This window comes from Xylaria bambusicola (assembly GCF_022495145.1).
Source record: "Xylaria bambusicola strain CBS 139988 unplaced genomic scaffold F5B22scaffold_57, whole genome shotgun sequence".
In the NCBI taxonomy this organism is placed as follows: domain Eukaryota; kingdom Fungi; phylum Ascomycota; class Sordariomycetes; order Xylariales; family Xylariaceae; genus Xylaria; species Xylaria bambusicola.
In genome coordinates this window covers 31,452-58,629 of record NW_025953610.1, presented here as the reverse complement: position 1 = coordinate 58,629, position 27,178 = coordinate 31,452, and the positions used below count along the sequence as shown (strand labels likewise).

At 48.4% G+C, this 27,178-nt stretch overlaps 8 protein-coding genes across 8 annotated transcripts; 2 read left to right on the top strand and 6 right to left on the bottom strand.

Moving 5' to 3' along the window:
* Positions 1 to 163: 163 nt before the first annotated feature.
* Positions 164 to 1,470, bottom strand: F5B22DRAFT_447473 (DUF1445 domain-containing protein). Its single transcript, XM_047971930.1, has one exon. It carries the CDS (start codon positions 1,224 to 1,226, stop codon positions 312 to 314), a length of 915 nt encoding a protein of 304 aa, XP_047826678.1. The 5' UTR covers positions 1,227 to 1,470; the 3' UTR covers positions 164 to 311.
* A 451-nt stretch (positions 1,471 to 1,921) lies between these two features.
* On the top strand, positions 1,922 to 2,628 carry F5B22DRAFT_650690 (Hydantoinase B/oxoprolinase-domain-containing protein; the record flags this gene model as incomplete). Its single annotated transcript, XM_047979350.1, has 3 exons — positions 1,922 to 1,994; positions 2,084 to 2,187; positions 2,242 to 2,628. The coding sequence occupies 3 exons, from the start codon at positions 1,922 to 1,924 to the stop codon at positions 2,626 to 2,628; spliced, it is 564 nt and encodes a 187-aa protein (XP_047826677.1).
* A 270-nt stretch (positions 2,629 to 2,898) lies between these two features.
* F5B22DRAFT_660212 (lysophospholipase II) lies at positions 2,899 to 3,899 on the bottom strand (the record flags this gene model as incomplete). The annotated part of the gene is made up of 1 exon (XM_047980262.1): positions 2,899 to 3,899. The coding sequence occupies one exon, from the start codon at positions 3,897 to 3,899 to the stop codon at positions 3,168 to 3,170; it is 732 nt and encodes a 243-aa protein (XP_047826676.1). The 3' UTR covers positions 2,899 to 3,167.
* Positions 3,900 to 5,387: 1,488 nt separating this feature from the next.
* Positions 5,388 to 5,823, bottom strand: F5B22DRAFT_660210 (uncharacterized protein; the record flags this gene model as incomplete). The annotated part of the gene is made up of 1 exon (XM_047980261.1): positions 5,388 to 5,823. Exon 1 carries the CDS (start codon positions 5,787 to 5,789, stop codon positions 5,388 to 5,390), a length of 402 nt encoding a protein of 133 aa, XP_047826675.1. The 5' UTR covers positions 5,790 to 5,823.
* Positions 5,824 to 8,253: 2,430 nt separating this feature from the next.
* Positions 8,254 to 8,807, top strand: F5B22DRAFT_623554 (uncharacterized protein). The gene is made up of 3 exons (XM_047976071.1): positions 8,254 to 8,357; positions 8,548 to 8,569; positions 8,639 to 8,807. The coding sequence occupies exons 1-3, from the start codon at positions 8,279 to 8,281 to the stop codon at positions 8,742 to 8,744; spliced, it is 207 nt and encodes a 68-aa protein (XP_047826674.1). The 5' UTR covers positions 8,254 to 8,278; the 3' UTR covers positions 8,745 to 8,807.
* Positions 8,808 to 11,966: 3,159 nt separating this feature from the next.
* F5B22DRAFT_447404 (uncharacterized protein) lies at positions 11,967 to 15,435 on the bottom strand. The gene is made up of 3 exons (XM_047971929.1): positions 15,195 to 15,435; positions 14,092 to 15,111; positions 11,967 to 14,039 (listed from the first exon to the last, which is right to left on the bottom strand). Exons 1-3 carry the CDS (start codon positions 15,289 to 15,291, stop codon positions 12,346 to 12,348), a joined length of 2,811 nt encoding a protein of 936 aa, XP_047826673.1. The 5' UTR covers positions 15,292 to 15,435; the 3' UTR covers positions 11,967 to 12,345.
* A 2,310-nt stretch (positions 15,436 to 17,745) lies between these two features.
* Positions 17,746 to 22,446, bottom strand: F5B22DRAFT_623543 (uncharacterized protein). Its single transcript, XM_047976070.1, has 4 exons — positions 22,038 to 22,446; positions 21,894 to 21,984; positions 18,761 to 21,832; positions 17,746 to 18,709 (listed from the first exon to the last, which is right to left on the bottom strand). Exons 1-4 carry the CDS (start codon positions 22,205 to 22,207, stop codon positions 18,071 to 18,073), a joined length of 3,972 nt encoding a protein of 1,323 aa, XP_047826672.1. The 5' UTR covers positions 22,208 to 22,446; the 3' UTR covers positions 17,746 to 18,070.
* A 305-nt stretch (positions 22,447 to 22,751) lies between these two features.
* F5B22DRAFT_623540 (uncharacterized protein) lies at positions 22,752 to 26,428 on the bottom strand. The gene is made up of 8 exons (XM_047976069.1): positions 26,276 to 26,428; positions 25,755 to 25,865; positions 25,539 to 25,689; positions 24,352 to 24,812; positions 23,950 to 24,298; positions 23,678 to 23,881; positions 23,478 to 23,619; positions 22,752 to 23,414 (listed from the first exon to the last, which is right to left on the bottom strand). Exons 1-8 carry the CDS (start codon positions 26,286 to 26,288, stop codon positions 23,358 to 23,360), a joined length of 1,488 nt encoding a protein of 495 aa, XP_047826671.1. The 5' UTR covers positions 26,289 to 26,428; the 3' UTR covers positions 22,752 to 23,357.
* Positions 26,429 to 27,178: the final 750 nt, after the last annotated feature.

Sequence of the window (27,178 nt, the reverse complement as noted above, 5' to 3'; positions counted from 1 at the left end):
TCACCATATCCCCTCCCCACCTCCCCCCCCCCCCCCCCCCCCCCCCCCCCCCCCCGCGCCGCGCCCCCCCCCCCCCCCCCCATAGACTCAGTGTTACCGAAACCATATTATCCAAATTATCAACGTACTACTTGCTCACCCATAGAAATCACATCTAGATTCAACAACCTTTAATGTCAGAAAAAAATAAAATAAACCAATGTACTATGTATGAACACCCGCTATGAAACAACCTGCTAAATAAATAATAAAGCCGAGCTCAAGGTAAAGTGGTTCCCATGCTATGGGATGATGAATACCTGGTTGTGTACTCAAACAAGCACTTGATCCTCCAGACAGTCTAACAATAACATGTGGCCAGGGGCATGTCCCATTACCACGCCGTCCAGCTCGGCCCTCATGACAGCTTCCTGCGGGGTTACGCCGCAGCCCCAAAAGACAGGGACGTTGTCTTCGTCTCCGAATACATCACCCAAGGGCCGACCGTCCATCGTCAGCGGCGCATCGCCCCATTGTGTCACATTGATATCTTTGATGCCCAACCTCTCGACAGCATCCCAGCCCCACGCGATGCACTCGCCATGTGTAGGTAGATAGCGCCGCGTGATGGCCCGCACCGTTTCAATATCGGCTTTCTTGTACGGCCGCATGGACACCACGTACGTGCCACCCATGAACACGCCGGCGGGGTTCAGCGGGATGCTGGTGCGGTACATGGGCACATTGCGGTCCAGTACGGTGTGCCGAGGCGGCAAGCCGGCGCGCACGAGGGCCGATTCGAAGCTGTAGCTACAGCCGATCAGGAATGCGACGTGATCCGCAGTCCAGTGCTCGAGAATATCCGGTATACCGGCGAGCTTCAACTGCGAGTTCTCGTACACGTTGAACTTGGGGCAATCGGTGCGCAGGTCTAGAGCCCGCGCCATCTGCTCGTCAGGGACCCCGGGCAAGTAAGATTGAAGCGCAGCATAATCGCCCGGGTTGCGCGACTCTGCGATAAGGGGACAGGGCACTGGATTCCGCGCGCACAGATCTCGGAAGTCAGAGGCATATTTTGAGGGCAGCATTATGAGGTTTGCTTGCAGATAGCCAGGGGCGAGCCCCGACGTTGAATGAGTGTGCTCATTATTCCTCGCCGCGAGTCGCACAGCTGCCCCCGTTGTCAGGACAATGGGCTCATTAGTCTGAACCTGGGGCTCTTGAGCGATGACTGTGGAGGACGACATACTGTGCGACTAGCTGGTAGTTCAGCAGGCAAGGTGCCACTGACTTTGTGCTTGGATAGCGAACGAAATAGATATATCGCGAGAGGGATCTGGGGACGGTGGGCTAATTAAATAGCGTGCACACCTACTTGGGACCCTTTCCATGATGGTCGCAGACGGACATCCACCTCCGACGCTACGGGACGAGGCGCAACGCGGGGGACCTATTTGACGGCGCATACGGACTTCTGATTCCGTCTCATTCATTGGTCAGAAGGAGCACACAACAGATCGAACATGAGTCAAGGTGCCCATCGTCGGTGTTAAAATCAAAATACAAAAGAAGGATGTGGCGCAGATTAAAGGAGCAATCGGTTGCCTTTTTATCCTTTACTTCATCAAAACTCTCATCGCCGGTATATAGGTTCATTGGCGATAACCTCTAATGACAGAAGTGGTACTGTTACGGACACACACACCTCTGTCCCCGGGAAGAACGACATAATCCTCAAAGTCCCTCGATATCTGCCCACTTCAAAAGTAGGCTCGCCTCGGATGACCTCCGGTGCGAGTTCATGTAGTCGGACGGTGGGCTGGTAGACTTTAGGAGCTTTGGCAGTCTTAGGAGTATTCTGTCTGGCCCAGCTGGTGGCGTTGTTGGGTATGCACAGACTTCTTGGGATGCGGAGCAACGCAAGCCAACTATTGGTTTCGACATGGGAGGAACATCAACCGACGTTTCGCGTTTCTCAGGGACATATGATCATGTCTTCGAGACAGTTACGGCTGGTATTTCCATCCAATCCCCCCAATTAGATATAAACACGTGAGTTATCAGACGCTGAAATCTCTGTGCTTAACTCTGACATTCTGAAAAGTGTCGCAGCAGGAGGCGGCTCTATGCTCTTTTGGAGAAATGGGCTATTTGTCGTTGGCCCTGAGTCGGCGAGTGCTCATCCAGGCCCAGCCTGCTACCGAAAAGGTAGTCACTTTGATGCGGCTGTCGGGAAAACCGAAACAGACGTGCATCTACTAGGAAATTGCCGAACAGATGGGTAGAACACCCCAGAAAACTTCTGTTTCCACCAATGTCAAAGAGCGCCTAGATTTCTCAGGCGCCATGTTTTCTCCTGATGGAGGCCTCGTCGCCAATGCCCCTCACGTGCCGGTACATCTGGGAAGCATGCAGTTTTGCGTCAAACACATGCATGAACTGTGGAAATGCAAACTAGAGGAAGGTGGTGTCTTAGTCTCAAATCATCCTTCTCAGGGTGGCACTCATCTACCGGATATCACCGTCGTGACTCCTATTTTCAGCCAAGGCGAGATCATCTTCTATGTGGCGTCGCGCGGCCATCATGCTGAGAAGCTGGTTGAAAAAGGTCGATTCGGGCGTGTCCGGAACTCGAACCTTAAGCGATAACCTTTCTGATCTGAAGGCTCAGGTTGCAGCAAACAAGAAAGGCATAGACTTAATCCAGGCTCTTATCCAGGAGCAATCGCTGAAAGAAGTCTACAAATACATGTTTGCAATCCGGCGCAACGCAGAACTAGCTGTGTGTCACAGTACTGCCCTGCTGTGGTTTCATGTATTTGTTCTGTTATTGCACAAGGAGGGAAGTTCTAGTTTTCGCCCCTTATTCCCTTTCTTAGCGTTATATACAGTATTCCTTGGTCCGTGATGTATATCGGAAATTAGGCTTCCTTGGTTCCGTGACACTGTGCGTGCCCTCCTAAAGCAGAAGCACAGGTCTAGCGCAGCTTTAAGAGCGGTCGATTACATGGATGACGGTACTCACATGGCGCTTTCTATCTCAATAGATGGAGAGACGGGATCGGCTGTGTTTGACTTTGCTGGCACTGGTCCTCAGGTATATGCAAATCCCAATGCACCCTGAGAATCTCCATTCCCTGACACTAGAAACAAGCCTGCACCAGAGCAGCTGCCCGCGTCGCTAGATTTTATAGTTCCGAGTTGTTACAAGTAGCATATCTGTACAGAAACCCAGCAATATCGTCAACGCCCTGAGGTTCATTAATCCAATGGCCACCGTCCACATATTCCTTCCATTCTACTTCAAGCTGCCGTGATTGAAGGATATCTCTCAACTCTCTGCCATTATCTATTGGAACGACGTCGTCGTCTGCCGAATGACCCAGAAATATAGGTGTAGTGTGGTTCGATTCCGTAACCTCTTGGTGCGTCTGTGTGTGTGATGTGACGGGCATCCAGCCGCATAGTCCTATGAACCCAGCCAATCTCGTAGTATCCGCAAAATAGGCAGTTATCGCAGTTGCGCATCCTTGGCTTATTCCACCAAGAAATATATTCTCTCGTGGGACCAAAGTCTCTTCATTCTTGATGATATCGAGAATTCTTTGTGTACTCTGATGTAATCCGGGTTGTTGTAATTCTGGTTGTTCCGCTGGGTTTTCGACTGACCATATGTCAAACCATTGAGACATAAAGACATCAAAGCGTTTTGACTTCGTAATCGAGGCACTGGGAAACACCCATCTGATGTTTGGGAAAAGGTCTAGAAGTGTTCGTGGCTGGTCAAGTGGCCCTGACGCCTCACTCTCAAAGAACTCGTCCGCAAATTCTCGTGATGTGCTATCACGGCCATGTAAAAGAATAACCGTATATGTGTGCGCTGCCTTGGGCGCTACTACATGCGTAGTATCGCTGGCCATTTTGGACGATGTTGTTGGAGTATTATGGGCTCACGGTTTAAGGGTTAATACGTGTTGATCTCTACCTTTAAATATGTTCTAAAGCTGGCATAAAAACTGTAATCTAGCTGCCTAGTCTGAAGCCAAGGCACTGTTGAACCTAAAGATATGAGGGATATGAGTTTAGTGCTCCCACCCCCTTATATTTGCTTTTGATGATGCGTATGGACCATAAACAGCCTAGGCCCCTAAAGGAACTTCTTATTGGCAGCTATGGCCTAGGCTATGATGGCTACAGTGCTGGGACACTAGGTCACAATATCACCTCTGCAATTACAACACATTGAGATGGCCGTTTCATGACACTTCGATACCACTTGCTGAGGCAAGTCAGGTGCCTAGGTACAATTCTGGCTAGGATCTGGCGACTCACCTGAGGAATAAGGTTAGAAGCTTACACAATACCGGTTTTGGCGTAGGGCTGCATTTTGCGGATGAAAGTTTTGTGTAAGTTTACCTATCGTCTACTAGAGAATATAGCTACTTGGAGACGGTCCGGAAAGTGCGCATTGCGGTGGCTGGTCGTAAGGGAGTATTCTTGATATCGAGCAGAATAAACTCAGATTCAAGCAACACATAAAATCCACATGTAGCCATCACAAGAGCTATCAAAATTGCTATACTGCTAGGTTTATGAGCACTTGTTTTATTTTATAACCGGTTTTGATTACTACTATTATGCCGTAAGTTTTGTCCAAGACCATTGGAGTACCCTAACCCGGTAACTAATAAATATGAAAATAAAAGGCGTAGATACAATCATCGCAGGAGCCTTTACCCGGATAGATATCGCCCAGCGCCTTCATCCTCTCCGCATGCGAGACATTATCAGCCTCATGATATGGGCACTACGTTCGATGTGGCTATATACCGCCCTATAGATCAACGCGACCCTCGTCACTGGGCCATCAACAGTAAATAACACCAGACACGATTGCCTTTTATTTGAAACATATCTGCCTTTTTTCGATAGTTTTCAACCCCGATATATTTTTACTGACTCTAAGCGTGATAGTCAGATCCCCTACGCAGCGTGACACAATCCATCAAGTATACGATAACATCGACGGCCGAGGATACTACGTTGGAGATGTGAGATGGCGCGTACGGCCTAACTCGGCCAGGCTGTTTTACCAAGCAGTATGTGTTGGTCGTATTCGCTAGCTGCATGTGCGCATAATACGGCGGCTTGTGCAGTCCTGGCCCGTTAATAATGTATCAACCCATTGGAACTGTCAGCGATGGGTCATCGAAATCATTTTTTGGCTATGGAATGCGGGCCTTCTGGTCGTTCGAGAACGGTCATTGAGGCGTCTAATGAGGATGAGAGAATACTGGCAGTGAACGACTGGGGAAACGCCAGACGATCGTCCACCAGTTAGATGATTTACATAAGTCTACGACGAGGTATAAATACACTTGAAGTACCCCAACGCCAAGTTTAAGACTTCAAAATTGTACAAGCACCGACTGGTTTCCGTTTAGAACTGTGAACGCCCGTTTGGCCTCCTCTTTCGTGGCCAAGCTGGTGAAATTAAGAGCATGAGCCTTTCTAGAGGCATCTGGAGTAGCATTTTTAAGCCTGATTAATTGATGATCATACCCCTGGAAGATTTCATCACCGCTTGCATTAACGGAGACGTTCAGTACATTGTAGTAAGTGGCATTTGTGTTTTGAAAGCTTGGCTGAGGGTCTTGTGTAGGCACGACAGAAAAGTAATGGATCACCCAAGAGAGATAGATATACGCCAACAAAAGACCTGTCACCATAGGGGCTTTGAAGCCAGGCAGGCTTCGCCTAGGGCGTGGCTGTTCAGCCGAGGGCTGAGGCGTGCCTGGTTCGCGGTCCATCTCTTGAGTGAATCTTTTCTCGCTCTACCTCTCAGGTTGAAAGTGTTTTCTGCACCAAAATAATATTGTTAGGTAGCGAAATCAGGTTTTAGGCTTTTAAGGCGATGCGGTATTTAGAAGATTAAGCAAATTTTCGTGTCAAGCATATCGTTATGCGATTTTATACACATATATTTGGTGTGCTGATGTAGAGTTTTTATCCCTTTGTTAAACTTCGAACGTGAACAACTAAGAGTAGAGAACAAGGTAGATAGACAATAGGTACTTATAAACCCTATAATTCTTGGACATAATATTAAAGCGCCTTTTGTCTTTAATCATATCATATGAATATTATTTTAAAAAGAAGTAAACAAGGACTATGCATAAATCACTTAATAAAGCCTTTTAGGTTAATGATCTTTAACATTTCTTAATGTATATTTCTAGCTTGGCACATTTTTCCCAAGACATGCATTCATGTAGTGCTATATGTTGGATATTGAACCTGAATGTGGTTATTTACATATTTTTATGAAACCTTCAACCTGCTCGAGTGAGAACTTTGGTAGAGTATTGCTTAGGTAGGGGCCGAGATGGCCACAACCTTCAGTAATATCTGGTGAAAATTACCTAAATCGTGATTAGCTCGTCACCACACCCTTCAAGAACGCATCAATATGTACGTAGTCTTATCGTTTTGTTCAAACAATACTTAGGTACCTACATGTATAGACGTGTTGTATGTATGTTGCCTATATCGTGCCATCACCGACATGAGCCCCGTGTTGTATCAGTAGGTATGTCTACACTTCCTTGAAGTGCATATATATGGTACATATGTGTCTGATAAGTTTGTATAATACAAGGCAAAGGAGAAAATTGAGCAAGGAAGCACGAAGTTTAAGTAAGGTGCCTATCAGTACAGGTGGGATATGTAGTTTCCATCAGTAGATGTTTCGATATCATAACAATAATACCTGTAACGTCAAAGGTAAACAAAAGGGATGTTGGATGCAATTCCATAGCCACTACTGTGGCTCAATATTGTGGTAAATAAATGGTCTACCTGCCCATTAGCAACACAGCACGGCTACCTGTCTCTTCTACATCTCTTAATAGTTCATCTCTTCTTCCCAAAAGCAGACCAAACCAGTGGCACGGTCGCAACGGACAGTTCGAAGCTCGACTTTGGTAGGCTCTTGTCCGTTCACGGGTCCAGGCGCGCGACATAGGAATGATTCTAGGTCTTGAATCTCAGCACGCGCTGATGCCCACTCCCTTGTTCCCTCTTTATCTCTCTATATTCTAGCATACATGCTGCTTGCGTCTCTGCTGGACCCTCTAGGTAGCCTTCTTTAACCTAGATAGACCTGCAGAAGTTACTTTATCAAGACTCATCGGCACTATCACATCACGTTGTTTCCTTCCTTCCACGCTGTCCAACACCTCCTCGCCTTTCTCTTCCCCTCTCTCTCTTCTCTATACTCGGAATTCTCCAACCTGGATAGTTTCACCTTGGCCAGTAGCCGAATCTCCTGTCATGTGAAACACACTCTACATCGACTTCGCATCTGTCCTTGCCCACCCCTCTCTCTCAACCTGCCACCGTCTCCATTTAAGCACCTTTGAGAAATCTCCACCAATTTACCGTCCAACCCACACGGGTTCATACACCACCCTCAACTCTATTACTTATACAGTAAATTCGCAGTCGAGGACTCACCTAAAAAGCAGAGCACCTAAATGCTCGGATGATTGCGACCTGGAACATCCAGATTAAGGTTTGCTTTACCCAAGGCTTTCCCATCCACTTTCACATTTCCTCTTTACCTTGCCACTGTCTGACATTAAAGGACCCATCCATAATATGCACACGATGCTGCTAACCTTGCTTTTGTGGTAATACGCTGACGAAATGTACTTTTGTCAGTTCGCAGCTCGAGTAGGCATTATGTTCCATAACGGTCCGTATTGCTACAATGAACCGATCAACCAACAGAATGGACTTGCCAGCTCCAATGGCGGGCCCAGCGCAACCCCGAATGAGGCAATTTCATAATGCGCCGGGTCGAAGCTTGCCACCGCCTCAACCTAAACTTCAATGCGACATATGCCAAGATGAGTATCCTGCCCACCTTATTCATCACGCGCAGTGCGGGCACAGCCATTGCAGAGACTGCATCAAGGAAAACGCGCTCAGTGCCCTTAATTCCAATCCATTCCGTCCCGCAGGATGCTGCAACGTGTTCGAGATAAACGTACTTCTCCAGTCGGGTGCTCTTACTCCTCAACAAGCAGAATTGTATTCGAATAAGGTTGAAGAATTAACCACTCCACGGTCCGCGTTATACTGCTGGGTACCAGGTTGTGGGGGATTCATTCCAGTTGCAAACCGAGGGCAGCGGGTTGGCACGTGTCCCTTGTGTGCTGCAAAAACCTGCAAACGTTGTGGGGAGAAGTCACATTTTGTTCCCTGCGACTGGGATAAATTGCTCCAAGATCATGCGATGGAAGATAAATTGATCTCCCTTGCCAAAAGAAAAGGCTGGAAACGGTGTCCCTCTTGCCGTAGACTGGTGGAAAAGGGTAAGGACTTTTCTCCCCCCCCCTCCCCCCTTTTTTTTCTTCTCATTTTCTGCCTCCTTCAATCTCATGCTCCCCGGTACCAATTTATCACCATTTAATTCTCCTCAAAAAATCCAAGTCCCTGAAAGCTTGTGTGCAGCCGATATGGCTATAGATCAAGAGTCGTCGAGGCTAACATTGAGTGTCCCAGTTACTGGTTGCGATCACATTTCGTAAGTACTTCGACGCGCATCGGCCTATCAGACCATGCATCAATGACGTATTTTTTACCTTTTATTTAGGTGCCGGTGCGGACAGCACTTCTGCTACAAATGTGGAGAACCATATTCTCTTTCATATGGACATCATTGTCCCGGGCCTAGACAACCACAACAGCAACAGCATTAAGAGCGAGTGTGGCGAGAGCAAGTTGATTACACTCCGTTAATTTAGAATACAACCAGTCGACAGGATAATCAGTGTGATACCCGATACGAAAATTTTCTAAGGTCTATAAAGGGAAAATGGCGTGGGAAAGTAAGGTCTGGGTAAATCGTCTCCTTGGTTGAGATTTTTCGAAGGGTCTTTTGAAACAGTTTGATGGATTTTAAGGAAACAATAGACACGGTTCACGTGTACAATCAAGTCATGGGAGGGTGGAATCTAGTACGCGGCGTATTCTGCTACTGCTGGATAATGAGTTAACAATAAAACGCCTTCAACAATGCATATCCTCGGACTATATCCTTTCTTTGGCGTCTCCTTGCACGTTCGGTGAACTCTTGGCTGTCTCCCATTATGATCATCAGTCATAACCTTGACTACAGTTTGCCGCCCTTTCCCAGTAACTCCAGAGGTACACTAACTCATTTTCTTGATGGGTGCCTACCTAACTTATGCCCCGGAAAATATCGTTGAGAGTTCTACGTTGTTATAGGCCGGTAAGTTTCTGATGACGGAGCTGGCACGAGCGAGGAATACATGCACGAATCAAAGGTCACTGTGGTGTTACACAAGCTGCCACCGGCAGCGCAACGAGTGCGGCAGCTACATGCCTTCCCAAATATCTTGGTCCCTAGGCCGATTCGTGATATTTCTTAGTAAGTATATTACCAATGCATCTGAAGAACATGCCTTTTCAAAGGCATATTTTATAGAGGGACCGGAGCTAGGCTTATATTCCGGTTGTCGGAGTCGGAGTCGGAGAGACGCCCGACAGTTGTGTCGTTTCTTGTCAGGGCAGAGGAACAAAGTGATACAGTGTATATAGTCAGAGAAGTCTAAATGTCTTCAGACTTCTAACCTTTTAGACCTTGTGCCACAATGAGAGTCTTACTGTATACCTTGTACAGCCGTTCTGACATTTCTCGTTGGACTTTTTTCTTTTTTGGGGGTCAGATACATCGGTGTTTATCCAGAAAGGCGCAGGAGGTGTTTATATTTGATTTGTTAATGAGAGCTGTGGCGCTCGTCTGATCGATGAAAGACTCTTGGCAAACTTTCGGCGTTTATGCAAGGTTCTCTGGCGGGACAATGTTATTCTCAATTATAACACGCTTCTATCAAATCTCTATTAATAAGCGCTTGACGCCCGAGTAAATGTCTTGCGAATGCTAAAATATCTTCTGCCTTGTCCACGAAGCATTCTCCCTCTCTAAACACTTTTTATTGATATTATTTCCTTTGATCCGTCTTGATATCCCTGCCCCGCACCAACAGCTTATTTCTGCAATAAACCACACATGTCTCGCCGTTGGTGGCTTATATTTCTGCTCACAGCCCTGAACATGTAGTACACCATCCTCCTGTTCTTGATGTTTCTCACAGTTTCTTCAAGTCATTTCCTAAACCAATTACTTTCCCCATAATATCATCAACCCGAAATCTCTAAAACGTCGGCCAGCCCCTTTAGACTTCAGTACAATGAAGAATCTCTCTGCCGAGGCCATCATCGCCATCATTGGCGTGCTTCTAGGCCTGCTACCGACGACCTTGATACTATTCCGATACATTCACCGTCGTATGAGCTGCTGTGCTCATAAAGGTATTCATTCCTACAATCATAGACAGAACTCATACCTATATTCGCACTACTCTCCTAACTTCCTGTCCTCAGGCGAACTTACTTATCAATCTCAACCAAGACAAGGCCCTCAGCTCAGTAACCTGATAGTCCCCAATATCGAATCAGCGCATGGCTATATCGAAGAACAATACTCCAAGTCCATAAAGTTCTCCATAAATAAACTAGTTTGACGTTCATAGGAGAATTGTCTTCCCGAGTGTAAGTCCCTCACCTTTTTTTTAATATTTACAATCCAAACCTTCCTCTTCAGCTCCTAGCTAGCGCAGATACTGTCAGAAAGGCTGTACAAGGTATACAGTGAGGCTCTCATCGTGGCACAAAATCCACAGTGGTCAAGAGTCTGAAAGTTTTCGGACTTTGCTGGCTGTATACCATGTATCTCTTTATTCCTCCGTCTCCAGACCCCTGATAGATACCTCAATAATTTGACAAGCAGAGCAACTATGATATAATCCCACTGACCCTCATTCTCCCGTTCCGTAAGAACTACAAGCATCGGCTTACACCACTTACCAGAAGTTGATGGAGAGGACGTAGTTGTGCTAGATTAGAATAACTCGCGCTTGTATAAAAGACCAAGGGAGGGGCATATGTAGTCAACTGTGTCATCGTATGAGAGGGTCTTGGAGTTAGCTATGACATAGCAAACCGCTAGGATTCCCAAGGGCTATGTGATCCATTTAAATTGTTTGCTTATGACATTAGGGACTAGTTATACAATTGATCTAGTCTTTACTATACTATCGAATTCATGCCACGGGGGATTAATCCAGACGTTAGTATCTAGTAGCAGTTACACGAAGATGCAACATCTACACACATTAGTGATCTAAGTTATCCTCATGTCTATTGTCCCTCTATCTCTACATCATCGTCATCCTCATTCCCAATGTTCATCCAACCTCTCACATCCTTGTGATTGCCTCAGTGCAGAGAGCACAGCCAAGCCCCTGACACGCGATAACAGAAAGAAAAAGGACGCGCATCAACGCCATAATCTCAGTATTCAACAATCGTCTATCTACAAATCTCCACGAGTCTGTATCCCCTGAGACTTGAATGAGGATGCGCCAGAATGGAATAGAGGCTATGATAAAGTCTTGAGGACTCATGGTTGGGCAACTGAACGTTCGACCCAGCATGTTGGTCATCTGTCGTATGGACATTAAGAAGGGTTTTGAGCTCTAAAAACATCTCGATGTCTCGAGGTAGACGACTCTTCAAAGTCACGACTGTTAACGCACAACAAAGCGTCCACTAGCATGTTTTTCTAGTATCTTCGGATTAAAGCCCCATGGCCAGCGGCGCGCGTTCTGTTTAGAAGGCACATCTGGGAGCCAATTGGCTTTGGGGCGAGGTAATAGTATTCGCATAATTCATGATTTCGTTTGCGTCGTAAGGCATCTATGAGTCACAGGTTCCTATAGCATACGCTGCACATTTGCCCTTTCTCACAAAGGTAGAAAACCGGGAACAGCGGTATACGGAGAAAGATACTAGATGATGAGGGAAACGTCCAACAGCCCCACGTCTATTTCCCCCTTCCGTGTTTTCTATCCATCCATCGAACAACTGATCAAGCCAATGAGATGGTCAAACCCGGAAATGCGACACCATAGAACTGCTGCCTATGTAGGTGTAGCAGCATATTAGCTACACTACTCCTTAAAGCAAATAGGAGCATAATATTCATTGATCATGGTGTTTGTGTACTGAGGATCTCGGGGCAAAATGCACAGAAGGCGGCTTCGAAAGTGGCCTTGGAAGGCGAATGCTATCCAGGTCTTTTGGCTCCCGTGCTGAGGTTGTGCGTATCCTCAGTCGACTCATCGAGTTAGCAATGGCGGAAGCTTGTACGTTGTGGCTGAAAGGCACTTCGTATGCACCGTCAATATTAGGATATGGCGTGGTGAGAGGACCGTCCTATCGGACCCGATCTCTAAAGTCCATATATTCGGCAACTCTTTTACGGTGTTCCGTACAAGCGTCAAAGTACTTCTTTTGAACATCTAGATCTTGGTCCACTTCCGTAAGATAGTCACGCGCCCCATCTTCAAGCCAATTGGCGCCACGCCGTAAGCGGCGTGACTTGAACTCTTCTTGCCGAGTAGAAAAATGAGTAATGACCTTGTTATTGAACGAATCCCACCTGTCCATGTAGTTGTTGAAGTCCTGTGCATATTTTCTAAATGATGAATTATTCGGTCGCAGACCGGCCACTCCCATCGTAGGTGGAAGTCGAGGAGCCACAGGCGGAGGAGGGAATTCCAAGGGCCCATCAGCAGGGTTGGTGTCCAGAGGAATTTGTTCCGACGGCTGGCTCTTGAAGGGAAGAGTTGACTTCAGGTCTGCAAATGAACCAAGTCCACTGGGTGATGGATCCATAAAGGGTTCAACCTTTCGAAAATCCGAGAAAGTCGTGCGAAACTCTTCGGAATCCTCGGAGCCTACATGCTTCGATGGAACATGGTCTGCAGCGCTGACTACCGGCTGAGGCCCGTTAATCTCAGAAGAATCATCTTTTGCGCCGTCGGTGCTTGAGGCTAGACCAGATGTCTTTGAAGCAACACCATTGATATCACCTGCTCTCCAATCCGGCCGGTGGGGTTCGGTGAAATACGGCCGAGCGCTGTTGGCCTGAGCAGCTTTAGGTGCCTCTTTTGCCTTCTCGGTTGGTGGAGTGTCAATATCCATAGCATCTGGTACCGTGAATGGTGGGCCGGGATCATCGCTAGGTGATTCACTCTCTTCATCCACCACTGCCGCCGTCCCTGCTGTCATTTTGAACGACTTGGACCTTCTCGAATTGGTACGCCTAGTAGGAGATGTAGACGTGCTATTCGTAGACTGTGGCTCGAAATGCTGAGATCCTATCTTTTCATTCCAAACCCCCGCTGAAAATCCATTCGCACCAGCTGCTGTATCACCTGGTGCTTCCTGCGCTTGGGGTGCGCGCGTTGGAAGGGAAGGTTTTGACAAGGGTGTTGGCCGACGAATGGGACGGTTCCTGGACTGTGGTCGTGGTTTTGAAGGCGTCGTTGCCTCATTGGCAGAAGCAGAACCTGCCTTAAACTGCCAGTCATCGACCATCTCATCGTCTACAAACCTTGTGTTGATATTTTCAGTGCTGTTTCTTGTAAAGGTATTGTAAGTAGCATTGGTATTAGCCACATTGGGCCCATCGCGAAAGCCGAAGCTAAAAGAAGCACTGTTAGCGTCGGCCTTTTTATGGTTGTTTTTGAGTTTGTGCAAGGGTTGCTGAGGTCTGCCGTCCATCACTTGCCCATCACTCTTATCTCCTTTTTCGCCATTTAAGGAATATTTCTTGACCAAATGATTGAGAGTTTCCCTTTGATTCCTTTCGATGGGATATAAAGTCTTGAGATTGTGGGACCTATTTCCATCGCTTGAAGGATTTGACAGCTGGTAACCTGCATAATATGATAACCGATCACTTTTTCGGCCATAATGTTCATGGGATGACCGACTTGGTCGAGGGGCAGTGGTAGCTGTAGTGAATTGTGCCTGGAGACGGTTCAGAAGATTTTGTGACGCATACACTGACGAGCCATTGCCGTTGGGCTGACTTGAAGCTGTGGTTGAATTAGGCGAAGGTCCTGTCGGTCGTTAGCAAGATGGACTTGACCGAACGGAGCTTATATAACTTACTATAGGAAGCGGTAGCCGGCTGTGGTCCACTAGCTTTCGGCTGAGCAGTCGCAGCATTTCGACTAGAAACTCCGTTAACATTGATGTTTTCTTTAGCTGAATCTTCAGAGCCGCCATCATTACTGGACCCTCTGGCAGGGCTGGCACTTCGCGGTCTTGGGCGTGGAAACGAGCCTGGCATCTCGAAGGGCCGAGGCGGGGTACGGGTGCTTGTCGAGCGCCCTAGACCCGGGCTACTGTCAAAGAGGCTCGTCCTCTCGCCGCCGGGGGTGTGATACGGCGTTCTTTGGCGGTTATCCACAAAATGATCTCTCAAGTAAGCGAATGGATCCGCAGCGGCCGAGGCACCGGCATTGTGAGTAGCGGTTTCAGGGATAGACTCCGGCTCAGTGAACAAATTCGAGTGGGTACGGTTGGTATAGTAATTCTTGTTGGTAACAGGTGGCTCGTCTGCTACACTAGATCTCGGGGTAAAGCCAGTTTTTTTACCTGTGCCGAACGCCGCCTCTTGTTTCTGTTTCTGATATGCTGTCCTTGGAGGCGGAGTTGGTGCCGGCCTCGATTCGCGCGTTGCCGACGTAGGAGCCCTTCCTGGAGGAGCTCTCCCGGGAGTAGTGGGCCGTGTCTGGGTATTCCTACGCGAAGCATTAGGTCGGATATGGTCCCATGCTTCTGCGTTGCTTCGTCGGAACTGGGGGTCATCTTTCGGAGTGCGTGGTCGCGCATTACGCGGCATGCCGCTAGCAAAGTTCTCATAACGTTGAGCCCCTGAGGTTGGACGGGTTTGGGGGTTGGGCTGGCGTCGTGGAGGAGGTGGGTAGGCTTTCGCAGCATCTTGCCACGGGTTACCTTTCACCCCCGAGGAACCGGGGTAGCGAGATGAATATGTGCGGCGTGCTTCATCGTATTGCTTTTTCAGCGTATCATCAGTCAGAATCTCGTGGGCCGACTGGATGATTTGAAATTTGGGATTGACTTCGGCTTCCCTGCCCGGGTTGCGGTCGGGATGGTACTTCAAAGCTGAGAAGGGGGATATCAGTACGTGTCGCCGGATGAAGTGATGTGTAGGATGTGTAGAATGTGTAGGTAGTTACCAGACGTACCTAGTTTTTTGAACTGCTTCTTGATCTCATCGGGCGACGCCGAGGGCTGCAGCTCGAGGTCCGCATAGTAATTCCGTGTTTTATCCCACTTCGGCATGGTGGCCGGCTATTGGCAAGGGCCACCACGCGATGGGCCTGTGATTGAACGGAGGGGAAGCCAGGAATGGTAGCCGACGATCATTTGAGGAGGGGCAGGGCAATAACTCGAGATTCGTGGTGGGAAGCATACACCAATTGCGGCTGACCGCGGCTATGACCACCAAGGCACAGACAGTTAGTAGATACTTAGAGATAGCCAGAAAAGGCGAGTTCAAGCTTGGAATTGCAATCCAAGGCTCGGGGCGGAAGAATGGACAGGATCAGAGAACGGATGTATGACGAGCAGTTGCTTGCATAGGTAGACAGTTGGTACATAGTCTAGCCGCCGCAGCGATTGCTAGTGGTAACGATGGAATGTGCAGGTGTTTATATTTCTGTCGAACCGTCTCGTCCCTGTACTGGGGTAGTAGTAGGCTGGCTGTCTCGCTCGCCTGCCTACCGCCGCAATCCCTTCCTAAACACCCTCGACACCTAGGTACTATGTACGTTAACCTTTACGTACCTGCTACCTGCCTTCGGTGTGACGGTGCCACTAGGTAGAATCCCTGATAGATGCTACCTAGGTAGATAGATACTTAGACATAGAAGTATCTAGTACGCGCCCTTAGAATACGTAGCCGTGGTTGTGTGTGTGGTAGGTGGACGGTGGACCAGTAAAAAGGAGCCAGACCAGACGGGAGGATGTACGGCCAATGCTGGGGTAGGGTAAGCAGGCAAGAAGGCAAGAAGGAAAGAAGGAAGTAAACGCGGGGCTTTGATATGAGAATGGAGAATGGCGAGAATGGGCAAGCAAGGGAGGAATGCTATCTGAATGGTGAAAGGTGAATGAATGGTAAATGGTGAAGAAGGCTGTGTCCTCAATTGGTGTGGATTGAGAGCTGGGGAGGTAAGTACCTATCTATCTCACGCTGGTCAGTCAATAGGCCCCCGTTGGTGGAGGAACTGTAGGCAAGTACCAGACAGCTTGACAGGCACCTGAGGTGGGGGTTGTGCACCTATTAACCTTCCAAGGTTCCCTACCTATGATGTCCTGTGGTACAGGTGGGTGGCATGTGGGTACCTAAGGCTTAGTTAGGTACTTATATGTACTTACTTAAGCTTAATAAATGACAGCGCATGTGGACATGTAGGTACCTCTAAAAGTTAATGTATGTCTCAGAGATAAATCGACTGTCAATAACCTAGGTACCTACATACCTTAAGGTCATACACACCGATCAGCTTGCCACGACATGTACATAGGTAGTTGTGTTGGTGTGGGCGGATGTTTGACTTGATACCTGGGTATCTTGCTTCCAAGGTTGAAAACCCCAAGTTGCAGATGGTACCTGTAGAATGAGGCAATCTCACGCTGAACGTTGAGAGCCAAGAGACAGCTAGCTACATACATATACACTAGTATGCATGTGTCGATTGCTTGTATGTATGTATTGCCGTAGGCGTGCTATTTTACCCTAGGCAACATAGGTATGTTTTATGAGTGGTAGTTGTAAGTAGATACTAGGTAAGACAAACTGGTATGCATGAGACCTGGTACTGTAGGTATCGTGGTTGAATCACCAGACAACCAAAAGCTACAACACGGGGGAAAAGTCTGACACAATATAAGCACTGGAAGAACGAAACCGGCGTAACAGGTGAGAGACGCCATCTCAAATACTTATATATCTAACTGTCTACCTACCTACCTACCTACCTACCTACCTACCTGGCCTGCTGCCTACTTAAGTAGATACCTACTTAGACTAAGCTTTCACCTTGGGCATCCTCGCCGTCTTCTTACCAAAATATGTCTGTCATATTTGGGTAGGTATTGTACCCATGTACATATAAGGTATGACGTGGGACTTCAACTTCCATTCACAGAACGCGCATATTAATCTTTCCCTGACGCATCCACGACAGCGGGTGCCAACAGAAAGACATGGAACATAATAGCAAGGGAACACGGGGGAAAGCAGGGCGACTCTCTCTCTTTGCATCGGCTCCGACAACATCTGTCGTGAAAAGGCGGGAAAGCAAAGTGAGGGGAGCACCTGAGCTACTGCCTGAGCTACTCGTACTTCTGTCCCTTGTCAGACTCTCGGTGATGTGGGCAAATCAAGATCCAGTCATCCCAGTTAATTTGCATGAGGGGTGAGCTGCAAATGACGTCACAATGCAAATATAGCAATGCGCGATAGTCTCTATAGCCCCCGGAATGCTTCAATGTGAATGAAAAAATAAAATAAAATAGAAATGAATAATAAGAATAAAAGGGGCAAAATAAAGGCTCCATGAATTATTTATTATCAGCACTATGGCATCAGGTATACACATATACATGTAGATGAACAATCGTTTACCTTTACACCTGTTGAGTTACACAGGATTCTTGAGAGTACCGTAGGTAGGAGGCGTTTGTCACTGCGTAGATGGCACGATGCACAATATCATATGGAGTCGAGGGAGAAAAAAGGAACGAAGCAATGCTACCCAAATTCAGGCTCGATAGTGGAATAGTCATTTATATTCTCATTACGCACGTCCGCCACCCATCTTCATGTCTGGCCGTGAGAAAAGGAGTTTGTCATCAGCCCATACCGATCCTAACTTAATTTCATGCCCTCGAAAACAGAGACAAAACCAAAACCTCCGGAGCATGATGAATATAGCCCAACACCGACCTGATGCTATTTAACCCGTGGCTTCCAGCCGTACACGTAGTCTAATCAAGTTGCGATGGAACACGTCCTTCAGTAGTTATGACCGGACGCTAAAATAATCAATAATCAATCTCATACCATCTCGCGACCCATATCATATGACCAGCCCCCCTCTCTTCTCATCCTCTCACGGGCTGCCAGGTCCTTCCGTATATCCTCCTCGGTCAGTCCATCCGGTCCACTCCAGTTGGCGCTCGATGTTCGCGCTCGGAACTTTGGGAAGCGATCCTTGCTTCGGGCAAAAACTTCCTCCATGTTCAGGGGGGCTGGTGCTCCAAACACCTCGAACGGATTCTTATTCTCTTGTTCTACAAGAGCTCGTCGGAGGTTGGGCGAATCGGCCCAGTCTGCGACCAAACCTTTACCATCATCTTCATCTTCATCATCCTCGTCGTCCGTATTGATCTCTGGCAGTTCAATGGACTCGCCATTCTGAAACCTTGGGGATGAGCGTGTTGCCGACTTGGCAGCCGACTTGGCGGCTGCTATTCCAGCAGGACGCGCTGGTGTCTTACTAGACCCTGCCACACCATGTGTATTGGACGCAAAAGGGATAGCACTCTTGGATACCTGCGCCATGTCCAATGGATGCGCAGCTTTGATGTGGCTATTGTGTTGGCTCGTCACCGTTGCCTTGAATAGATCCCTCGTCACGTTCTGTGATGGGGCATTAGTGTAACCAGTGGGGAACATTGGCTTCGTAGGCAGGTCCTGCTTCCTATGTTAGCTTTCTCCAACACTATCTTTCCACGCATAGCTTACCTTCTTCAAACCACCAGATGGGCGCACCGGTGCCCCCTTCAGACTCGGCTGTTTCTCGGTCTCTGCGGGATCATTCAGCTCGTCTGTCATCCGCATACGCTTGGATTCTTTCGGCTGAAAGCCCGCTCCGTTCCGGATCAGCGCTGAGTGCGGTGCACTATCATCGCCGCTTTCTTGTGCTAAGGGTCGCTTCGCCTGTGCTTTGGAGGCATTTGAAAGCACCGCATTTACTGGCCGGCTGCTTTCGTCCTGGGAACGCGGGGCCGTCGAATTCATCCGCGATGGCGGTCTAGAAGAACCCGCTTCACTTCTACTATAGTCTGGAGGCCCACTAGGTTGGCTACGGACTGCTGGAGGGGGCGCTCTAGTTTGCTTCGCTTTCTCGAGCATTGCTTGTCTCTGGGCGTTCTTCTTTGCTTCGGCTTGCAAAGCTGCCTGCTTTCGTTCTTCTTCCTTCTGTTGTTCAGCTTCAAGTTTTCTCTGCTGTTCTTGGCGCCTCTCTTCCTCTTGCAAAGCCGCTCGTTTCCGGTCTAACTCTGCTTTAGCATCTCGCTTGCGCTGAGCTTCGCGTTCTTCCTGCTCTTTTCTTCTCGCCGCAACTTCGAGAGCCTTCGGCCTGCCAGCGGATGATGTCGAGCTCTTAAGGCTTTGGAGGGACGGTTTTGTTTGCAGTGAAGGCTGGCTTGCTTTGCTTTTGACCTGAGACTGCGATAGAGTGTCATGCAAGCTTGACGAAAGCATACTATTAGACGGGTGGTAGTGAGATTGCTGAGAGCCCATATTGACACGAATTACTGTAGGCGCCTGCTTTGCCTTGCTGGTCTCCTTGGTTGGCCTAACAGGTCGCTTGATTTCCCTTGTCTTCATAGCTGATGAGGGAGCTGCCATACGAGAAACCGAAGGAGGTGGCATCGTATTTGGTGCGTCGGACATCTCAACGTCTTCAGTTTTCTCCTCTATCCCAGGAGCATCTACACCCTGATCATCCGAGACAGCCTGCGACTTGGGTTTCCGCGAATTGTTCTTAGCGGACTTCGCAACATTAGCAGGAGTGGCCATCGCAATTCGCTTTTCTTGTTCTTTCTGTTCAGCCAACTGCTTCTCCATAGCTGCCAAGCGTTCTTGTTCTTTGCTGAACACGCGCGCCTTCTCTCGCTCTTTCTCACGCGCTTTCTCAAGCTTCTCCATTTGCTCAGCCTGTCGACGTGCTTCCTTAGCCTCTTCTTTCTTGCGCTTTTCTTCCGCCTTTTCTCTCTCGATGGATGCTCTGGTCCTTCTGCCTTCAGTTCGTTCTGGACTAGCCGTGCTTGCAATTGTTTGCGTTTCAGTGACTTGACGAGATAAATCGGGGTAAAGAGATTGAGGCTCCTTTGCTGTCGGCGACCTGAGTGATTCTGTGGAGGGACCTATGTGCAGACCCAGTCGAGTGGTAGATGGAGAGAGAAGGGAGGATTTGCCTTCTGCGCTAATCGCAGCACTACTGGCCAAGAGTCCTCTAGAGCTCTTAAGGATAGAGGACAACTTGTTTTTAACCTGCTTTAGAGGGCTGTTGTTGAATCCACGCGATGGTGATTTTGGAGTCGTAGGCTGCCCGTCTTCCGCAACTGTTGTAAGTGGTGGGTTGGAAACTGATATTGTCTTCTTGATGGCGTTTTCACCATCGTTATTTTGACCCATAACAGGGAGAACAGGAACCGAAACTGACTTGTGATGGCCAAAGACACCAGCAGTCCGTTCAAGTACAGGAGATCGCAGAGGATTGGTGTTGGTGATTTGTGATTTTGTTGTTGGCACCGCAAAATCAGGCTCACTGATAGTGTTCTTGCCAGAAACACCTTCCATGACGTCCGTCGTGTAACTCTTGGAGAGACCGGGTCGCGGACTTTTAAAATTTGAAGCATCATCTGGAGTACCAAGTGGTTCGATCCAATCATCATCATCTTCAGGGAATGCGCCTGGGGTCGCTGGCATTTTGTTCGGTGATACTGCCCGTCGACCTGGAGTAGACTGTGGGGGTGCACTTGTCACTGGAGAGCTTGGCGATGTGCTGGGATTCATTGTTGCTTTCGAAACTTGCTGGACATTTGCTTGTGGTTTACCGAGTTTGTTTATTTGATCTTGGAGCCGTTGCGTGTACGTTTTGCTATGGACAGCTGCATCGTCTGTATCTGTTTGAGGGTTTGGAGGCGCTGGGAAGTCATCAATATCCATCTCATCATTCTCATCATCTATAACATCTTGTTTCGCGTGTCCGATGCTTTTGCCTCCCGTGTGACGATAATAGCTGGGACGATTCTGGTCCAAATGGCTCGTTCTTGAGATCCGATTACCAATGCTTTTATGAGTAATAGGTTCTCGTGCAGGTAAAGAAGCGAAATTAAGACTGCTCTTCCTCACGATAGGTCGAATTGGGCTCGACCCATCAGAGGGCGACCGTGGCACTTCATCTATAACTGTCTCTGTCACACCGATATCCACATCTGGGGGTTCAGCCGACGGGGTATGGCCGTTTTCAGTAACTTTAGCAGGCGTCGGACTCTCCTCCAAGATAGGAGAAGGTGGTGCGGCGGGCGAGCCTATAGGTGTTGTGGTTTCATGGTGCGAAAGGTCCTTGGTAGGTGAAGGTGCAGCTGCGGCATGAGCAGTAAAATACTGGGTAGGCGAATCGCCGACACCCGATTCTGGAGCCGGGTCGGATGACGGGTGTGCAGGGCTTCGCATGTCTTTGTGGATTGGTGACATATAAAACGCTACACGACCCACGTGGGCACTGTTTTGAGGGCTAGACGGTTGAGTTTCTTCATCCAGGACAGCGGAGTCGTCTACTTCCATCACATCTTGAGACTGGCTTCCGTGATATCCAGAATCTACTACGGATGCTGGTTCTGCCTGTGGTACAGGTTTTGAGGAAGCAGTCTGCTTCAGTGGACTGGTCGAAACGAAAGCTTTTGGTGGTGAAGGTTGAGGGTCAACCGCTATCTTAACACGAGGAGTGTTTGGTCTGCCATGGTTCGCTACGGCAAAAGGATTGGGGCCGCCCTTGGGAGTCGAGGAAAAGATGTTTGAAAGGGGCTAATCGCAGATTGTGAGCTCAACTTGTTGAAGGTTATGATATTGTAAATCAAATACTTACCACGCGGCTTTCTCCTGGATTCGCCTTCCTTACAGTCCGGGGGGTTTTGCCTCTAAGTTTACCAGGAGTCTTGAAGATCTCGGCGACATTTCTATTTCTTCATTAGCAAGATGATATTACTTCTCAACACTCGCATTCGCGCACATTTGATTCTCGCTAAAGACCTCGGCCATATGTTCATTTAACCAGTCGAAGTCATTCTGAACGGAGAAGGTGAATTCCTCGACCTCAGACTGGGCAATCTGTGTCGCCGAAGACCGCTCCTCTTCAATCCATGGCGCTGAGCCAACCTGCATTCGCGTTCGTCCGGCCATGGCGCGACAGGCCGGCACTAGGACACCGGCGATAATGGGTGAGACGCGTGTCGGTTCTGTTACGAGTCGCGTAACAGTAGGAAGAGCGACGCGTTAGGGCGGAGCGGCGGTATGGACTATGAACTATAAATCAGTTAATCATGGCTCGATTTGTATACGGGCGTGCCAAAGGGGGCGATCAATGGGCGGAAAACAAAGTTGTTGGTTGAGAAGAAAGGTTAGAGGAAGTCTGGTCAATAGGTGACAAGGTGAGGTGTAGTCTGCGATTGTGGAGGGCTTGCCGGGGATTTGGAGACAAGGGGAAGCCAGTGTGCTGATTGGCCAGAGAGCTTAGTTACGGTAAACACAAAGCTCGGGCCAGCACATTTACAGCTGATCACCCCACTTAGCAGCCCACTAAATACCTACCTACTTAGTGTTACTGTAGGTACCTAAGTAGCTCGCTATCTTACATAATCGAAAATGCAAAATGCACCAGAGGTATTTCTCAAAGGAGGGAAAGGTTGTTATCATGGATCATGAATATACCTACCTAGGTTATGTAGGTAGTGAGCACCTTCATCTCTTCAGCTTGAAGGCTCTCGCTAGCTAAAGTGCATACATAATACGACGATTCAGGCGTTCATCTATTAGAGCCACGAGGTTTAAGAACCAAAACCTCATCCACTCCTCGTAATTAATTACCCGGCCAGGATTTTAACAAGGAAAATGAATCTCACGAAACAGACTCGGCATACAATACTCATCTTTCATGACTTCCAATCGTCACTCTATACTTTTTTTTTATCGCGTTTCAGGAATGTTGGAAATCGTAGTCAAGAGAGGCTTAGGGGCTCTATAGGTACCCCAGAAATGAACACATTGTGTGATAGCCATGATCGGTCCCGCACGCGTCTGATATTATTTCAGCCAACAGCTATTGCCTCGAATAAGCCGACTTTCTTGCTCTCTCTGCTCCTTGAGCGGCATTCAAATCCACAGGCAAAGCTGGTCTACCATGACACTAGGGCTATAGCCCATTAACCCCCCCTAAAGGCCATTTCCGGGGAAAACATGTCCGTCCGTTTCCATTAGTACATACACCTACACAAACGCCAATCGCGTATTCACACCGAGGATCGTGTCAGTTATATCCGGTTCTATGTCCCTCCTACAAGCCTGTACTTGGGTTGGTTTCGAGATCTGCATAGTGCAGCGTGAGTGACCGCTAGCATTAGGTTAGTAGCCGTTGGTTCAAACAGATGATTGATTTTTAGATGCAAAGACGTACCCTATCCTTGCGCCACTCGTCAGTATTCCACACAATGTAGTACCCTTCCTCGTGCTGTGCACTCAAAATTCGCGGGTGCATAATCTCATCCTTAGTCAACCAGATCTTCAGTTTCTTGTGCCATCTCCATTGCCGTTGGAAACTACACCAAGCTAGTTAATAACACAAATGAAATGTCTAACAGACTGAAGGACTCTCACAGTTGTTCGGCAGCAAGCTGCTGCTGATAATCGCCAGGACAGCTGTAGAAAATCCACATCAACGTTTCTTCGTTGAAGTTGGAGATCTTGTTACGGAGAGGTGCAACATTCTTAACCTCGTAACATTCTGGAAGCCGGAAGTCGGGAATGGGTGGCCGCGGCGGAGTATCCTGAAATGGAGACCATATCTGCGTTGAGATCATTCTACAAAGATCATAAAGACCAAGTTAGCCTTATAGATAGCAGATATAACATTCGTCGTTGATACTTACGCAGGTGAAGTGAGATCAAGTCCGAAACTGGCGGGATCCATTCCAGCAATACTGGCGGCATAGTCGGGATAGTTATGCATTAAAGTACGCAGACCTTTGATACCCCACTTGTCGATCTCTGCCATACCAGCCAAAGGGTCATGGATAATGGGTGGTTGCACGTTATCGTTCTCTTTGTTTTTACTCGACTGCGACTCATTTGTGCCAATGGCGCCGAGGGGATTTCGACCTTCAGAGGATTGCACGGGATCTTTAGGAGACTGGGACGGCAAAGGATCATCGCGAAATCCAGGTGGTTTCTGGCGAGCCTCATCATTACTGCTTCTCAGGTTCTGGGACCGAGAAAGATCTATATAAAACTGTAAGTGGCTACATGTGATTGAGGCTGACGGAATAACTGACCTAACCCCGTTGTCCCATCAGGTGAGCGAACATCTGTTGTCCGTGAATTCGCAGACAGCGCATTAAGTAGGCCGTTACCCGCACGTGTGCCCTGTAGTGAACCACTTCCAGAGTTGCCTTGGGCGCCGAAGCCCAGCGTTGACATCAAAGTAGACCCACGCTCCTGGGCAATGTCTCCATCGCCATTTCTTAGGCTGTTGTTGAGCGGCGGGAAGTCGTCAATGCTACTCGGTTGGGGCTGAGATGATTGCGACATACTTGCTTGGTTACCAAACCGAAACGCTCCTTGGGTTGTATTCACGCGAGGATTTGAGTAGAAATCTTCCTGCTGAGTTTGTTGAGAATGAGGAGTGGGCTGATTTCGCTGGATAGCACTACCCATAGGTCTCGAGTTTCCGGCCCATAACGAGGACGGGTTGCCGCTAGAAAGCTGAACGTTATTGGAGAGAGAGGGGAATTCCCTGCCGAAGTATTAGCAATCCTGAGGGCATGATCTTAAAGAGGTCCGGCTTGACTTGGGGTGTGAGAAGAGGGCTCAAAGGATTGGGATTGGAAACAGTATGCCAGCAGACCCAAAGAACAAAGGATAATAAGAATTTACCGGCTCAGAACCGAAGCATAAGGTAACCCGGGAGGCAGAGGGGTTGGGGACTGGACTTCGCGTATACCAAGAAACTGGCTATTCTGAGCTTGATCTAAATCAGGGGATGAAGCCATCTTAAAAGTGCTGCTAGCAGAAAGCCAATCATAAGAATTGTCACATGCGGGTGCTGTCTCCTTGGGAAATGACGTTTCCATAGAGGCAGGACCACTGGAATGCAAGTGTAGTTTGCGTACAAGCTTTGGCTTGCGAGATCTGGTAGTGATGGATTGGGAATCTGCACCTTCAGGCAGAGAAGGTGAGAGTAGCGGGTGAGCTGACATGATGCGCACCATGAGTAAAACGCGATGGTGGGTAACTATCCTGGAAGCAGCGATGCGGGAAATGAAGCTGAATAAAATCGGCAACACAGGTTGAATGAAGGGAAACGACAAGAACTCAATGCTGTGTGTTTGTGTGTATGTGTGCAAGAGCATGTGGGAGGACAGCGGTAGGTGGGCATGGCTACTAGGTACATAGGCGAAGTGTGGCCAGACGTCCCAGGCAACCAAAACACAACAATAAGTAAATAAAAGGATATACCTACGACGGGTCCAACGACGATGTTGGTTGCGAGCCCAAGCTCTGTGCAAAACTGAGGTTTCCCCCTAACTGCCTTGAGGCATTCTGGAGATTACTAGCAGCAGCACCGCCCATAGGGACATTTCCGCCAAAAGCCCATCCGGGCGCATTGTTTGCTGTGAGTACGACGCCAGGTCAGCCTCAGGACAAGCAGATCCGTGATGGTTTCTGCCGTTCATACCTAATTTTCCATTTGGTAACCGACTTGACGCTGCTCTACCAGGCTGTTGAGGTGGTTGTTGTTGGCTGCCAAAGCCAGCCGGCATCCCCCTTAAGGTTTGCGGTACAGCTCCTGACAATATCTCGAATTAGCCAGGCTCCCAAAGTACGTGCGTGTACGCAAGATTGATATATAGCGCGGCAACAAGTGGGAGCAGTGTCGAGAACCTCTACGCCAGAGATCCTACGACCAAGACTACCGATCCCGCCTTCGTCTTCGCCGTGACGCTCAACGAGGTTCTGATTGCGACAAGGCTGAGATGGGGCAGGTCAACCCGCAGCCAGCCTCCCTAAGTCTCCATCTACACGCAGTCATGCACTAGTATAATCGCACGTTTCGCAGGAAGAATGAGGGTCGCTCGTTGTAGATGGCACGGCTTAGGCGACAGTCACGCCACGGTAATTCGGAGTCGAGCAACAAGACAAGCGTTTGCAGGAGGCAGAGAGGATGTTGTAGGGCAAGGGGGTTCGGGACAGCACTACCTGGTCGATTCATGGCTAGATCCCAGTGTGAGAGGGCGAGTGACGCTCTAGTGACTGGATATATGGTTCTAAGAATCGTCTCGTCGGGGTTGGGGCTCGAAGCCAGTGATTCACAAGAGTGGTCGGACTGTTATCGGTTTTGAGCTCGACCTTGGGGGTTTAAACACATGGTGGCTTCGCTCCAGGCGTGCCCAGCTTGATTCGCCGATTCAGAGAGAAGACCCACCGGCCAGGGTGCAGTGGCCAATAGGCGGGCTGCCCAGGGCACTAAGCTCAGTCAGCCTTGTCTCTTTAGCGTGCTGCTACAGGGACTTCAGCACGTGTATCCGTATCTGCACTTGCTAAATGTCGTCATTCAGGCATGGCTGGGTTTACGAGGCTATCTCAGCACCTACTTAGGCAGTAGGATGGTAGGCAATCGAGCTCTGAGCTCCAAGAAGTTACTTTAGAGTACTACTCCTATATTCATTAGAATATCTAAAATATCGACTTATTTCTTTATAGTACTTGTCTAAAAGATCCAGAAACCTTAGAAATTTAGAGAATATACCTAGCAAGTGTCTACATACTCTTTATCGTTGTTTAACATGAATGACGCGTTTTCACCTCCATCCAATGACGCGGCTTCCTGCAACGCCTCTACTTGCCGATTTTGAGCTTGAAAATGAAGCTCATCTAATTCATCCATCTTGTCGAGAAAATCGCTGCCAGGGCACCAGTGGTCGTCTCCCTGTTCGAATTCATGTCGACAAGCGTGCCTCGTATCTCCATGACTGCAACTGCAATAGTGATCAAGGAGCTGAGTGAGGTCGTGCTGACAATCGCTGCAATAGTGATCAAAAAGAAAGTTGACTTTATAAGCCCGTCGGCCTATTGGTTTCTTGGCCGGCCTTCTCATCTTCC

Excerpts from the sequence above, each read along its gene's own strand:
- F5B22DRAFT_447473 (XM_047971930.1), bottom strand. The coding sequence starts at position 1,226 with ATGTCGTCCTCCACAGTCATCGCTCAAGAGCCCCAGGTTCAGACTAAT.
- F5B22DRAFT_623554 (XM_047976071.1), top strand. The coding sequence starts at position 8,279 with ATGGAAGATAAATTGATCTCCCTTGCCAAAAGAAAAGGCTGGAAACGG. Across the intron at positions 8,358-8,547 it reads CCGTAGACTGGTGGAAAAGG|TTACTGGTTGCGATCACATT; the intron begins GTAAGGACTTTT and ends TGAGTGTCCCAG. Across the intron at positions 8,570-8,638 it reads ACTGGTTGCGATCACATTTC|GTGCCGGTGCGGACAGCACT; the intron begins GTAAGTACTTCG and ends CCTTTTATTTAG.
- F5B22DRAFT_447404 (XM_047971929.1), bottom strand. The coding sequence starts at position 15,291 with ATGCCGAAGTGGGATAAAACACGGAATTACTATGCGGACCTCGAGCTG. Across the intron at positions 15,112-15,194 it reads GAAGCAGTTCAAAAAACTAG|CTTTGAAGTACCATCCCGAC; the intron begins GTACGTCTGGTA and ends CCCCCTTCTCAG. Across the intron at positions 14,040-14,091 it reads GCCGGCTACCGCTTCCTATA|GACCTTCGCCTAATTCAACC; the intron begins GTAAGTTATATA and ends AACGACCGACAG.
- F5B22DRAFT_623543 (XM_047976070.1), bottom strand. The coding sequence starts at position 22,207 with ATGGCCGGACGAACGCGAATGCAGGTTGGCTCAGCGCCATGGATTGAA. Across the intron at positions 21,985-22,037 it reads GTCTTTAGCGAGAATCAAAT|AAATGTCGCCGAGATCTTCA; the intron begins GTGCGCGAATGC and ends ATGAAGAAATAG. Across the intron at positions 21,833-21,893 it reads ATCCAGGAGAAAGCCGCGTG|CCCCTTTCAAACATCTTTTC; the intron begins GTAAGTATTTGA and ends ATCTGCGATTAG.
- F5B22DRAFT_623540 (XM_047976069.1), bottom strand. Across the intron at positions 24,813-25,538 it reads ACATCGTCGTTGGACCCGTC|GGAATTCCCCTCTCTCTCCA; the intron begins GTAGGTATATCC and ends ATACTTCGGCAG. Across the intron at positions 23,415-23,477 it reads ACGAGTGGCGCAAGGATAGG|CGGTCACTCACGCTGCACTA; the intron begins GTACGTCTTTGC and ends ACCTAATGCTAG.